The following is a 15010-nucleotide window of genomic DNA, read 5'->3' on the forward strand; positions in this document are numbered from 1 at the left end:
GTCCAATTTATGGAAGAAGTCTTGGGTGAGTGTTAGAGGGAGCATTGAAATAAGGTAGTTTACCAGGGGGGAGATCATCATTTTGATGGTTTCTATTCTGCCCCACCACGTGATGTAGCGAGGGGACCATCCATCCAGTTGGTTTTTTATTTTATTTAGGGTGGTCTTCTCATTTTGTAGAAGGGTTTCCATAAGGGAGTCCCCAAACTCTTTCCCCAGGTACTTTATAAACCCTGATTGCCAGCAGAGTCCAGAGTTCCCCAACATGTCTTTAGTGGCTAGGATGTATAGAGGTTTGACCTCCGATTTCTCCCGATTAAGTTTATACCCTGAATGGGTGGAATATGATTCAATGGTTGACATCAAGGCGGAGATGGAAGGCTCCGGAGATTCAGTCACTATCAGGATATCATCCGCATATGCGACTAGTTTAACACAAGTATCCCCAAAGCTTACTCCTTGATGTTGTTGTTCTTTTTAATGCTGGCCATGAGAGGCTCCATTGCCAGGAGGAAGAGTGAAGAGGAGAGGGAACAGCCATGTCTGGTCCCCTGTTCCATGCCAAAGGGATCTGACAATGAGCCATTTATGGCAATGCGAGCGGATGGGGAGAGATACATAGCCATGACCATATCTATGAAGGTGTTACCCAAGTTGAAGGTGGACATACAATGTTTAAGGAAGAGCCAAGATACTCTGTCGAACGCCTTCGCGTCTAAGGTAATCGCCACGGTGGGGGCATCAAATGCCTTGGCCTTTTCTATAACATGGCAGAGAAGTCTCGTATTGTCATTAGACATGCGATGCTTTAGGAACCCACCCTGTGATGTACTAATTAATTTAGGTAAGATCAAGTTCAGTCTGGACGCGAGGACTTTGGCGTAGATCTTGCAGTCCAGGTTTATCAAGGATATCGGTCTATAATTTTTTGTTAGTAGCGGATTCTTCCCTTTGGGTATGATAATAATGGTGGCCTCACTCATTGATTTCGTTACTCCTTTTTTTGAGGGAAAGGACTGGAACAATTTTAGAAGGGTTGGGCTTAATGCGGGCCCAAGTTCCTTATAGAAACTGGCAGAGAAGCCGTCGGGGCCTGGTGCTTTATTGCGTTTGAGGGTTTTAATGGAGTCCGAGACTTCTTGTAAGGAAAACGGGGAATTCAGTTTCAGGTTATCCGCGTCGTTGAGTTTTGGGAGGCCTAGGGAGTTCAGGTATGTAGAGCACGCATGAGGATCAAAGTCTAATTTATTCCTGTACAGATCCTCGTAAAAGGACTTGAAGGTGTGTAGGATGTGGTTATGTTTAGTTTGGATAGTATTGTTTTGATCCTTGATTGAGGCAATGTTGAATTGTCTATTTTTATGTTTTAGATAGGATGCTAATAGATTCCCTGCTTTGTTGCCTTCACACAGCCTCAAGGATTTAAATTTATTAACCCACACCCCGCTCTTCTGCTTAGGATCGCGTTATATTCGTATTTCTTTTTAGTGAGGTCATTCAGAATCGAAGTATTATGGAGGTCCGCCGCATAGGATAATTCCAGGTTCTTAATGTCCCTTTCTAAAGTAACAAGCTCTAGATTCAGTGCCTTGTTAGTTTGCGCTCTAATACCAATAATCACCCCTCCTATAGTGTAAGTGCGTCCCAGACATTCGCTATGTCCGAGCCCGGAGTATCGTTTAATTCAAGGTAGTCCCGTATGGCCGATTCAATTTTTTTCTTGTTTTCTGGCTCTGTGAAAATGTCGTCATTGAAGCGCCATCTCTTTGGGGGAAGAATAGATCTGGAGCCTACTCGTTTAGCTTGGATGCTGGAGTGGTCTGATACGAGTTTGGGGGCCATGTTGGTTTCTTCAATAAGGTGAGTGAAGGGGCTATTGATGAGGATATAATCGATCCTGGAGTAGGAGTTATGGGGAGTCGAGTAGAATGTCTAATCACGGCCATCTGGGTGCTGTAGTCGCCAGGAGTCTTGTAGGTCAAATTTTGAGCAGAGGCGTTTCAAACTATCGTGTGAGCGTGTGGGGTGGTAGGTACAATGAGACTGGCGGTCTATTACCGGGTCACGAGGCAAATTGAAGTCCCCCCCAACCACAAGCAATTCGTCTTGGGGTACTGTTTCGAGTATGGGGGAGATGGAGTCCCAAAAGATCGGATCGTCTCCATTTTGCAATAAGTGTAATGACCCCTCTTTTTTTGTGTACGGCTGAGGAGCATAGGGTGTGTGAAATCCAGTATTGGTTGATAAATTCAGCGTCTTCATTGGATAATTTGGTTTCCTGGAGTAGGAAAATATGACCCTTGGTTTTGGCTAGATATTCTAGGACCTTCCTCCGTTTAACCGGGTGGTTGAGCCCTTTGACGTTTAGGGAGACAATGTTAAGGCCTTCCGATATAGATTTGGTGTGGGTCATGAAGCTGCTGGGTATCGCCTGTGGATTAATAAAGCTACTGTCGTGAGAGTTACTGTATGGGTGGTTTCTGGTTCTTGAACTGGCCTCGCTCGGCGGTATGTTCTGAATATGTCAGAAAAGGGCTGGAAGAACGTGTGGCAAACAATCAGCTGGTAGTATTGCTGTTTGTTAGATAACTACTGTTGAGCATGGAAACATTTTTGTCTGTGGTATTTTTTTTCATTGCTTTACTTAAGCAGACATTATTTCACATTTATATATCTTACATTGTCAAACAACTACTTTGTATGTTTTGAATTTGTTGACTCCTCTCCATGCCCCCCCAGCACCGTCCATCACTGACCCCCCTCAACACAATCTATTCCTGCCTTCTAAAATCCCCTTGCCAGGCATAAACTACACCTATCCTTGACCCAACTACTCCATTCATTCCTGAGCCCTAAAAATCCCTCACTACACCCAAACTACCCTCATCCTTGTCCCCAAAACTCCACCCACCCCTTAAATCTAAAAGCTCTTTCTATACCTAAACCCCACCCAACTCTGATCCCCTAAAAACCCTTCACTACCCCTAAACTCCACCCATCCCTAAACCTTAAAAACTCCTTTCTACATCTAAACTTGTCCCATCGCTAAACCAATAGACCCATTGCGACCCTGTCTCGATCCATTCCTGAACACTAAAAGCCCTTTACCATACCTAAACTCTACCCAATCACTAACCCATAAAACTCTCAACAGCCCTGGCCGTCCGTGAAGCCTAATAACCTCAAAGCCCTTCACTCTACCCACCCCTGTACCTCACCACTCCTAAACTCCACCCATGCCAGATCCCTAAAACCCTCAGCACCTTAATCTCCACACATCCCTGAACCCTGAAACTCCATTTCCACGCCTGAGCTCTCTTTCCTTAAATTTCCGATTTATTTGCATGTCCTTAAATGGCCTTGTCTTAAAATTGGTTTTCCACGACTTGGTTTCTTCCAGTGTGTTCACATACAACAGCAATCATTATACAACCTGCTAGGGTATGTGCCTTAGGGATCTACCCAGGTGTGGCAGGGAGCGACCCATAGGAATGTGCTTTATACAGCCATTCAAGGCACTTGCTCAAAAGCCAGCCTATAGTTGGCTGAGAACAGTTCTGGGTATAAGAAATGATACAGCCAGTCACCCATGGTGTACGCTTTAAGGAGCCCATCCAGTAGCGACAGAGAGCACCTACTAGGTATAGGCCTGTATTTACAGTCCAATTTCTCTATCCAAACCATACTTGACGCAATGGCATTTGTGACCTTTCCCTATCCAGGGACTTATATGAAATGAGGCATGTGGAGAACTAAGTTGACGTGGCAGAGTATGGGAATGTAGAGTGCTTTTGCATTTGATCTTACAAAGGCCTTTACCTTTATTTTGACCCTAGACCTCCATTCACAATGCATTATGCGATTGCTTATACTGCATTATGGTTACACATTAATAAAGTTCCTTGCCATTCATGAGAATATATACAAATTGTCTGATTACAGCACAGTAGAGAAATTAATGTCACATACAGTTTTGCAGGCAGTATAGTGCTCCCGCTTCGAACCTATAACATCATTGGTTGCCTTAATAAAGCTTGGTGTTGTATTTTCATTTTTATACCACACTGTTACTCCTTGTGTTAGCCAGCACAACAGATACTCTCTTCCTGCACTGTTTTACATAGTTGGGTTACAAATTAAAACAAATATTTATATTTATGAATCCTGATTAGCTTGATTCCCCTCTTATATTTATTGCCTAACACTGAAGGCAAAGGTACAGAATGAGACCTATTGAGTCACATATAGAGCCAGCTTAAACACAGACATGCAGTATTTAGGCTGAAATCACTCACAACAATGAAACAGATGTAAAGCCAAACCAAATCTTCGAGTCTCATTGCCCAGCTGTAGTGTGAAACATTATTATTCAACCTCCAAAGCCCTAAAACTTCAAACATTCCAAATCTATTTATGAAAAGGTTTGACAACACTTGGACACACACAAAAGTCCTAATGTATATATCTAGAAAAAGTCAGGGAATAGATATATCCTCACCCGATAATGAGAGAACACATACTCTCAAAACATCCATAGAATAAAGGCAGACATTGCCAACGGGGCGACTAACCTATGTCAACCCACAACCAGATGAGAGAAAGATACACTCAAACAACCATAGAATAAAGGCAGACATTACCTATGGGGCGACTAACCTATGTCAACCCACAACCAAATGAGAAAACACTACTCTCAAAACAACCACAGGGGTAAAGACAGACTAAGTCTACGGGGCGGCTATCCTATGTCAACCCACAACCAAATGAGAGAACACTGCTCTCAAGACAACCACATGGGTAAAGACAGACTTAGTCTACGGGGCGACTATCCTATGTCAACCCACAACCAAATGAGAGAACACTGCTCTCAAAACTACCACATAAAAGATAAAGACAGAAATAACCAATGGGGTGACAGACTTATGTCACCCACAACCAAGAACAGCGGCAGGACTAGGGATAAACCCTCTACTGGATACGCTTGCAGGACTGGGAACACTACATACCCACACTCCCCCTTCTGTATACACTAACCGGACTAGGGACACCACACACTCCCCCTTCTGCATACACCACTGATACTCTTCTGCATACACCACTGATACTGACACACACACTTCCCCTTTTCCATACATAAGCAACACTACAGAAAAACTTACTCCTAACAGTGTACAAAAACAACACATCAGAGAAGTAAAAACATTCACTCATCCAGAATGTTATCAAATCCAATAACAGAGTACAGCTTAATAGGCATAAAAACAATAAATGTAAAACAGTAAAAAAAAAAATACAATCCACAGAAAAATTATGCTAAAATAGCTGGTTGACAAGGAGTGAAAACCTTGAGGAGTCATGTTTGTAGAGCTTCAGAAAATCCGATGTTCGATTCACCATCCCAAAATGAAATAATCATTCCTTTCCAAGCTGAAATGTCAATGTGCCACAAAACCACTAGATGGCACTGTTAATCTGTTTCCAAAATAACCCATGTTGCTCCAACGAAACTCCGAATGAATTCTGCCATCTCGCTGCCGCTAGAAAAATACCACAGACAGACTTGAGGAAACGAAGGTGTCCCAGAGAATAACGTAGTCACAGCGCATCCCCACAGCAATCCAATCTAAAATGGTGGCACGTAGGTGACGGCGCGTCGGGTGGTTCTCGGCATATTATCGCATGAAGATTACGTAGCGAAGCGCGCTGCCTAGCGCACAGTCATGAATGTCTCGAGGATCCATGAGAGACAGGTTAGTGTGCGCGCTAAACACTTCAAATCAAAACAGGTAACTGTCACCGTAATCAAATTTAGAAAGGTATTCAAAGTTACGGAGTGTGAAATAACACAAAAAAAATACATCCGATTTCATGCGCTGTTAATTAAATATTCCAGTCACTGCAACCTTACACTTGATCCTTTTTACTTTCTTCATTTCCAATGTGAACAGAGCCAACAGTCAATTGTGCCACTCAGCCAATAGCTCGTAAACCTGGCATAGTAATGTAGGCCAAAACACCAAAACCTGTCGCTAATACTTTCTGTTATCACCGGACACAAACAGCTTGCAGATCTGATATAGTGGGACAGGCCAGAAATGAAAATCACGCTGTCTTTTCTACTGAGTATTTGGAGCTCAGATTACAGCTGTATCTTTATTTCCTTTGCCATTACGATGGGAAAACATGTCATTTGCCAAAACATGTTGTTTTTCTCCTCCAGTCTCTGATCAAAACTAATGGCAACAGGACAGCGCTCCCAGGGCAGTAATTAAGATCGGCAGCAGGGAAAGGTAACAAGGCAGCTGGCATTAAAACAAAGTCCAAAAACCCAAACAAATGATATAAATCCAACATTTCAATGGTTGATACACATTGAAACAGCAGGCTTGAATCATCAAATACACGCCTTGATAGTCAGCAAGTCATACGCTCAAAGGAGAGAAGCTGGCACTTACGTGGCAGGGCGGCCGTTGGTGTGGTCACTGGTGGGGTCATGGAAGTACCAGTTATCAACAAATCCATAAGTTGTAGTGGCCAGGTTTCTCCAAATCCAGATTTACTTGAAGTTCCTTCAGTTTTTGAAAGTCCATATCATAAAAATAATACGCAGGTTCTTTAAATCGTCGCCAGTATTAAAATAATGAAAGATCCGTAGTCCATAGGTATAGTTAAGGATTATTACTTTATTCTTCAGTTTAGATCCATAGTATATAAAGATGTATTGTAGAGACCCCACCAGGAGCAGTTAACCACTGCTCAGCCCTTCATACCAACTGACTCCTTCTTATAATTCAACCCTCTCAACATTCCGAATGACATCATGTGGGCCAAGCAGTAGAGCAGGGACAAGCATAGGGAGTATGCATAACACATGCTACATTATAACAAGCTCCTTTTAACAAAACCCACAAAGGAGCAGAGGACCCTCTGCGCCAGGGAGGGCTAGACATACAGGAATGACCCCCCCCCCTACACCTCCAACCTAGATAAAGAACCCTGCCTAATATATTGTCACAGAGAACATTGTACATTTATTTATTTATAAAGCGCTCAGCTACCCAACATGCTTTCCCAGCGCTAATCAGGACCAGACGTAAGACACAAGTTACAGAGGGAGTAGAGGGAAGTTATACTTCATTATAAAGGAAGGTCCTTAATCTTTTGCGGAAGTCTAGGAGCGATTGACACAACTTAAGTTCCAGAGGAAGAGAATTCCACAGTCTGGGGCCAAGATGGACCAAAGAGCACCCTCTCATATGGGCAAGGTGGACTCTGGGAACATAGAACAGAGTGAGGCTTGCTGATCTCAGCTGTTGAGTGGGCACATAAGGTTTGACCAGACTTTGTATGTAAGGGGGCAACAAGCCATGTTTGGCCCTGAACATATAACATAAGGCCGTAAACTCAACACGTTTCTTCACCCTAAGCCAATGGAGTTGATGGAGCAAAGGTGAGGTTGAGGCCTGACGAGGCAGCCGAAAAAGAAGAAGGGCCGCTGCGTTTTGTATAAGCTGTAGGCAATGGACAGAAGAGTTATTAGCACCCAAGTACAAAACGTTGCCATAATCAAGTCGGGATATTACCAACGCCTGTATTACTGTTCTTTGAGCATCTGGAGGAATTAACCAGAGGATATTTTTAGCCATTTAAGGACAGCAAAACAATTTACTGTGACCCCAGACACCTGTGCTTTTAGGGAAAGCTTGTTATCTTTGGTAATGCCCATATTTTTTACTTTAGGGACTGGAACAGGTAGGCGTTCCAGGGAGTCAGGCCAATGGGTGGTTCCCCAAAGTTATGGATTATTTCCCAAAATGAGGACCTCAGTTTTCGAGAAGTTCTGCTTTAAGGTGTTGCTGGAAATCCACTGAGAAACCTTACTCAGTCCAAGCTGGAGCAGTGAGGTGTCCTGATGCTGCGCTGCCGAGAGAGAGAGAGAAGTTGATCTGAGTGTTTCCTGCGTTAGAAAAAAATGTAATTCCTTACTTCTCCGCAATATTCACCAAAGGATGGACATAAAGAGTGAAGAGCCAAGAGCTCATAATTGAACCTTGGGGCACTCCAGAAGTTAAGGCTACTGGATTAGATTTCACGGTGTGTGAAAAGACTTGAAATGAATGCTCCCTTAAAAAAGAGATTAGCCACTCCAAGGCCACACCTGCAACACCTCAGGCTTCAAGGAGATCAATCAGAATAGAATGTGAGACCGCGTCAAATGCTGCACTCAAATCCAGTAAAATAAAAGGGCTGCCGTACCACCGCAATCCAGCTGCTGCCTGAGGATTTCTGTAACCTCCTATTGTCAGTCAGGGTATCCAAGGGGACACCTATCAAACATTATGTTTCTCAAACTCCTGAAGTTCTTCAAACTGCCGTCCATGTCACTTGTCCATAATGATCCTTCTGAGATTTTGTTTTTGAGAGCTTCAGTTGACTTCAGTGTACGATGATTCCCCTCACCTGTGTTGTGTGTTACTGGCACCCTGATTGGCTTTTCTGGTCCTTTTCCTTATCTGAGTAGGAGCACCTTTGACTGTCCCATCACTCCAGTGCAGCATAAAACCCCTTGACTCTGAACCTTATGGGCTTCTTTGAGCCACCCTGCCTGGTGCGTTCTCAATAGCATGCTGTCCTAGCAGCAGACACACCATAACGCTCATGTCATGGCTAGGGGAGTGTAAGCACCCAGTTCATATTGCAGCCATAGATGAGACCGCCACCTTGCATCTCAGAACGTTGATGGCCCTTCCTTATGGCATCCTGTTTCAACTCTACATGCTTATTCAGGGTTGGGATTAGAGTCTGTCGCATTGTGTCCCTTTTTTTGTTGTTGCATATTTAAAAGTATTGGAGCGTTTTACATGAGAACCGTATTTACATTACACATTCAGGCACGGGGAAATTAAGTGATTTGCCCAGAATCACAGGATGTGGACGCGACCCCGAGGCTCGAACCCTGGTTTCCAGCACCAAAGTCGCCAGTCTAGCCGACGGACCACATCCTGTGGAAAGAACCCCCAATCTTCTTTCTCCTTGCTTAGTGTGTCATTTCTGGCGAGGATAACCTTTCCCAATGAAAATGGCTCCTGGTCTTTAAACCTTGTGTTGAAGTTCACACAATGATAAACTTTCTTATATATGTATCACATATCTAATCAAACTGTTAATGTTCATGATCAGGTTTATATTGTATGCCAGGGCATAGTTATTAATAGTTCTTTGTCACTTTAAATAGCTTCCCGCTGAACTACTTTCTTTCAAATGGCTGTCATATCAGACATTCAAAGAAGCCAGCTTTTTAAGATTATGTTACATTTTTCTTACGAGCCAGTACCCCTCTGCAGTGTAATCACACAGAAGTGATGCTTGCTGCCTTGCCACTCTGCCATATGGAATAGCAAAATATTTTGCTTACCACACATTTGCTCCCATTAGCCTGCTTCTTTATTTCAGAATAAAAAATGTAGTTCATTATATTTAAAGGGTGTAAATCTTAAAGGTTTTTACGAGCGCTAGGATCTTCAGCTAGTAACTACAAACATATAATATGAGCATTTGTAGACCTTATACCCTAGGCACAAACATGTAATTTGAGTATTTGTATTTCTGATACCCTAGGCTCAGGGTGTTCCTAGTTATATTTTTAAACATAGCAATATCTATTTTTTTTGTAAGAATATATTGTTACGTTATGCATTTTTCTATTTTTTTCAGTACTAAAAAACTTGACTTGTTAATCTATAATGGTCAACGTAAAGTAAGCTTTCCCAGCATGACATGGTTCATATAGGGTGTGCTGCAAGTAATGAATGTATCTTGGCATGATAATCATTGTTTTAAATGATACTTTCAGTCCTAATGAAGTGTACTATTTTGTTAAATCTTTGCTTTCTGTGCAGCCTTCCACCTATCTCTCAAGAGGAAGCCTTGCATATTTTGGGATTCCAGCCTCCATTTGAAGATATCAGGTTCGGCCCATTTACTGGAAACACAACCCTGATGAGGTATTTTTCATTTTCTGGAGCTCTCACGCAAGCCCCAGTGTGATTCTAATTTACATCCTATTTACTAAATTAATTATTTTGCCTTGCGTTTTAATATATGTCAGATGTGCTTGTTTCAAAGGTTTGTCTTGGCTCAATGAGAATTTAATGGGGGTCTACAGCATGTTTATTGATATGAACCATAGGTTGTAAGCAGGCATCATGGGTGGACTTGTGGCTAGAAATTGAGAGGGGCACCCAAAGGTGGAAGTTCAAACATCTATCTATTTCATGTGTGTCACAGATGGCAGGAATTAAACTGAATGTACTTTCCAAGCAGCTGTACTTTCCAAGCAGCTGTTATTTCTATTACAAACTATTCCCATGCCCAATGAGAAAGAAACCTATCTAACCTGTCTAACACGGACTATGCACCACTGATGTGAAGTCACTTTACACTTCTTTATCCCATAAAGAGGGCTAAGAAGCAGTAGAGGGCATATCCGTACCAGCATCTATACGGGAGGAATTTAAGATTTTATTTTAGAGCAGATCCATTTCTCCCTATACCAAAGCTATTTCAAATGGGATGACAAGTATCACCTACAGTTGACTGGAACATCTGGGAGGATTTATACAGCTCTTTGCCATGCTAATCTCTACATGGGAGTGTTTGAGGAAGAAAATATTGCAACACCCTCATTGAAAACAGACAGTATGATGTATCTAAGATAAATAGATGCCTCTTCGTTATATGGAAAGGCACTGAAAAAGCTTTGGAATCAGCCATTCTGTAACTGAACAACGTAGACAAATGAATAAGTTTCACTCATAAAATTAGCCGTAATTCATTTTCATATTTAGATGTGAAAAGTACTTTGGAAAATGGCAGCATGCAGACTAACATCTTTACAAAACCGACTGACAGGAATATTTTTTTACATTTGCAAATTTTTCACCAACCCAGCTTAAAACAACATTTGGCGTACTCACAAATATATTACATTAAATGCACCACTTCTAAATCGAAAGATCTTGCTATAGCAAGCAACACATGCGAGAAATTGTCATATATATATATACATAGAGCTGTGATAGATCTGAACAGAGAAATAGAAGTGACTTATTGAAACCAATAAAAATGTTAAAAGAATGGTATTTGTACCTAGATACTCCACTGAAAGTGCTAAGATAAAAAAAATTGTATTACAAAACTGGGCAATGCTACAATTAGAACCAGATTCCAGGGGCATACTCTATGATCCACCCATGTTCACCTATCAAAGATTACGTAACTTGAAGAAACTATTGGATTAGAAACATTTAACAACTAGTGAAAAACACACTGGCACCAAACCTTGTCATAATATGCCAAGTTTAGTATGTTTAGAAAGGTAGTAAAAAACCACGCTTACTAGTATAGGTGGATTTTGTATTTCTATTTTAGAAATGCCACTTTTCGAAATTGCTACACAAACAAATGATGGACGGAATGCTCATACAATCATCCCCAGTCAAGAAATCTGGGTTAACTCCATTGTTCTTTTGTTCACCATGCCACCCCAGTTTAGACCCAGCCATACGCAAATCAGTCTTGACCGTGTTCCCTATGGGAACAGTCAAGCCCGAACTGCCAAGCAAGGTCCTCCCTGGACCGTAAACAAGCATCCTAGGATCGGTTTGGGGTATTAGCCCTCATCAGCCAGGCTAGCTTGAATCCAGTGGCACAGTGAGCAGGGAGTGAGCTGGGCATACCCATCCTACTTAGGGTGTAAAGTGCTACGCAAACAAATGATAGATGGAATGCTCCATAGGGAGCAGGGTCAAGGCTGATTTGCATATGGCTGGGTCCAAACTGGAATGGCATGGGGAGCAAAAATATGATGGATTTAGGCCCTAATCTCTGTACTGAAGTAAATGTATGACATTGTTCTGCATTCTGCCCATCAGTTGTACTTTTTGCATTTGTCACCCCGAGTGGGACGGGTATGCCCAGACGTGGGCCCATGCCACTGGAGTCATGCTAGCCTGGCTGATGAGGGCTGAAACCCCACAACCGGTCCTAGGATGCTTGTTTCCAGTCCTGGCAGGACCTGGCCTGGCACTTCGGGCTGGACTGTTCCCATAGGAAGCAGGCTCAAGACTGATTTGCATATGACTGGGTTCAAACTGGAATGGCATGGGGAGCAAAAAGGATGGATTTACCCCCAGAACTCTGTACTGGGGGTAATGTATGACATTGTTCTGAATTCTGTCCATCAACTGTAGTTTTTGCATTTGTCAACCGAGTGGGATGCGTATGCCCAGACGTGGGTCCAGTGCTCTCCATGCCACTGGAGTCAAGCTAGCCTAGCTGATGAGGGGTGACACCCCGAAACCGGTCCTAGGATGCTTGTTTGCAGTCCAGGGAGAACCTGCCTGGCAGTTCAGGCTGGACTGTTCCCATAGGAACCAGGGTCAGGACTGATTTGCATATGGCTGGTTTCAACCTGTAATGGCATGGTGAGCAAAAAACCAATGGATTGAGGCCCAAATCTCTGTACTGGGGTGAATGTATGCCATTGTTCTGCATTCTGTTAATCAATTGTACTTTTTGCACTGTTAGAAAGTAAGCATTTCTTTGTGCTTATAACTCTAGGTGCTTTGCAGCCTGACTCCGATCCATATCTACTTTCCAGACAGCCATCACACAGGAAGGGTTGGGTGCATATGCATATTGAATGGTCTTCCTGGGTTTGGAGAGAGGGAGACGGGCACACTTAAATTTGTATAGGGTGTGTCCTGCCCTCACACGATGGGTTCATTTACCCTCTACTGTACATCTGGAGTCAGGACTGGGATTGAAAGAAGCTGTTGTTCACTTAGGTTTTGTTCGAAGTCACCTCTTTATCAAAGACATTTTGAGTATAAAATAATAAATACAGGGGCTCAAACGCCACGGGCCTCATTTATGAGGCCGTGCGGCAATTTTACGCTGCTGGTGCGTCACTTTTTGTGACGCACCAGCAGCGTAAAAATGTGCCTTGTTGCACCATATTTACAAAGTGACACGTCTAGGTAGATGCGTCACTTTGTAAACCCCTGCGCCACATTATACCTGCGCCACTTCTAGGACACAAATGCGTCAATTTCTTACACCTGCCTCACAGCAGGCGTAAGACTGACGCAGGCCCTTTCACATGGGGCAAGCCCCATGTGAAAGGACACATTGCTGGAGTTGCGTCACTTTTGTGACACACTCCAACAATGCGTCACTTTTGCGCTTACAGATACGTCAGAAATACTGATGTATCTGTAACTCCTTGCGACATGATGCATCATATCATAAATATGACGCATCAATCATGTCGCAAGGAGTGCGCACTGAGAAGTGACGCGTCGCTGCTTTCACGCAGCGATGTGTCATTTCTCATAAATGAGGCCCCATATATATAAGGACTGAACTGAACTGCTCTTCTGTTGTTGCCCTGCTACTGGCTGGGTGGCATACGTGATTCACGGGATAGCTTTTTTGCTTGTTGCCCTGCTGCTCCTTGACTTTGGACTCCCGAAGGCTCTGCCGGCAGTGCTTAATTTGTAAAAAACATAAGTGTCAGGGCTCTCAGCAAGAGGCCACAACTACTAACCATCACACTGCTACATGTGTGACAGTTCAGATTAGTGGAGGCCCCCAAAGGTATAGGAATGGCTTTGGATCTGGCATTAATTGTTTTTAACACAAATTGAATTAACAAACCACTGTGGTGCTGGCTAACTCTGAATTACGCAAACAGGGGCAACATGTGGCAGCTCACATAAGTGCCAATAATTAAGTGCCAGTGCCGAGCACTGGAAACCACGAGCTAAAATTAAGCACTGACTGCCAGGAGGAACCGCCATTGTTTGCCTTGATTTGCTGACCTGCCCCTGGGACTGGGGCTGGGCTGCCCCAGAAATCCCTACTTAGCACATGATGGTCGCTTTAAACTTTCCCTGCACAACCAGCGCGTAGTGACTGCTTTATTTCGTCATAGCACATGAAAAGTGCTTTGTATTTTGTCTCCATAACCAATGCGTGGTGAGCACCTTATTTTTCCTCTTCAGTGTTCCTGTGATTACAAGCTAGTACTGGGGAAACACTGGTGATTGCCTCACATAGCGCAAGTTGAGCGCTTTCCTGTATACGGATCGGCGTGGGGCTTTTCTAGCACATCCCCCTCAGCCAAGGGCATTGTGACGGACAACCGGGTGGGTATCAGTGCTGTCCAGTGGCATCCATGCTCCCCTTGCGGTTATCCTGGCTGACCGTCCTGAACCCCTCCAGTAGGGGACCCCCTCTCCCCACCTCAAGGAAGGCACTGTATTAGGAGAGGATCTTTCGGCTTCTCGCCACTGACGCGGGTTATGAGCCTGCATCAAGTCTCCGTTGCAGCGCCTCTCAGCACGGCCTATTGTCGGTGCCTTGCCTGGGCAACACCTGAACACACTTGGAAGACCGCAACGAGGTACTGTAATATCAGAGGCACTTCCAGTGCCAGGGAAACCGTCTTATGCTTGGTTTGAAATCGGCTCCATGAGGATTCCTTGTCATTCCACGTCTTGAATCTGCGCAGCCACGAACGGCGCCAGAGTTGGGACCGTTGTCATCCTACAAGACCTCGCAGCACTAAAAATACACAAGTCACTATTCTCCAATGCTCCAACCAAGATTTAATACTTTGACTCTCTGGTTACACACAGACCTCTGCAGTGCTTTAACTAATAGAGGTTTCATAAGCCTTTCCCACTGAGTAATAACTTTTAACATTTATTTTTCATTTAAGCTGCCCATTATTTTATATGTAGCTACCTGATGGTGAAAGATTTTACCTCTACTCCTTTACAATGAGGGGCCTGAACCACGATCCGGCAACAACGTTCCGGTCTGAACCACTAATGCATTTACAACTATCTATTCTAAACAATGACCTGTCCAAATAACGACGTGCCTAAACAACGACCTGCTTGAAGAGATTAGTTGTTTCTTTTGATTAAGTTAAGTCAGTCGG

The 15010-nt window shown here is 43.5% G+C and overlaps 1 protein-coding gene across 2 annotated transcripts in view; it reads left to right on the top strand.

Annotated features, from left to right (window-relative positions):
- BIVM (basic, immunoglobulin-like variable motif containing) overlaps window positions 1–15010 on the top strand; it is a 265082-nt gene that overhangs the window by 98141 nt on the left and 151931 nt on the right. For both annotated transcript variants that reach the window (XM_078657636.1, XM_078657637.1), the window contains one exon: window positions 9900–10004. In XM_078657636.1, the coding sequence (XP_078513762.1) occupies window positions 9900–10004 (105 nt within the window). The remainder of the gene's footprint in view (window positions 1–9899; window positions 10005–15010) is intronic.

The sequence above is a fragment of the Lissotriton helveticus genome, chromosome 8 (assembly GCF_964261635.1).
Source record: "Lissotriton helveticus chromosome 8, aLisHel1.1, whole genome shotgun sequence".
Lineage (NCBI taxonomy): Eukaryota > Metazoa > Chordata > Amphibia > Caudata > Salamandridae > Lissotriton > Lissotriton helveticus.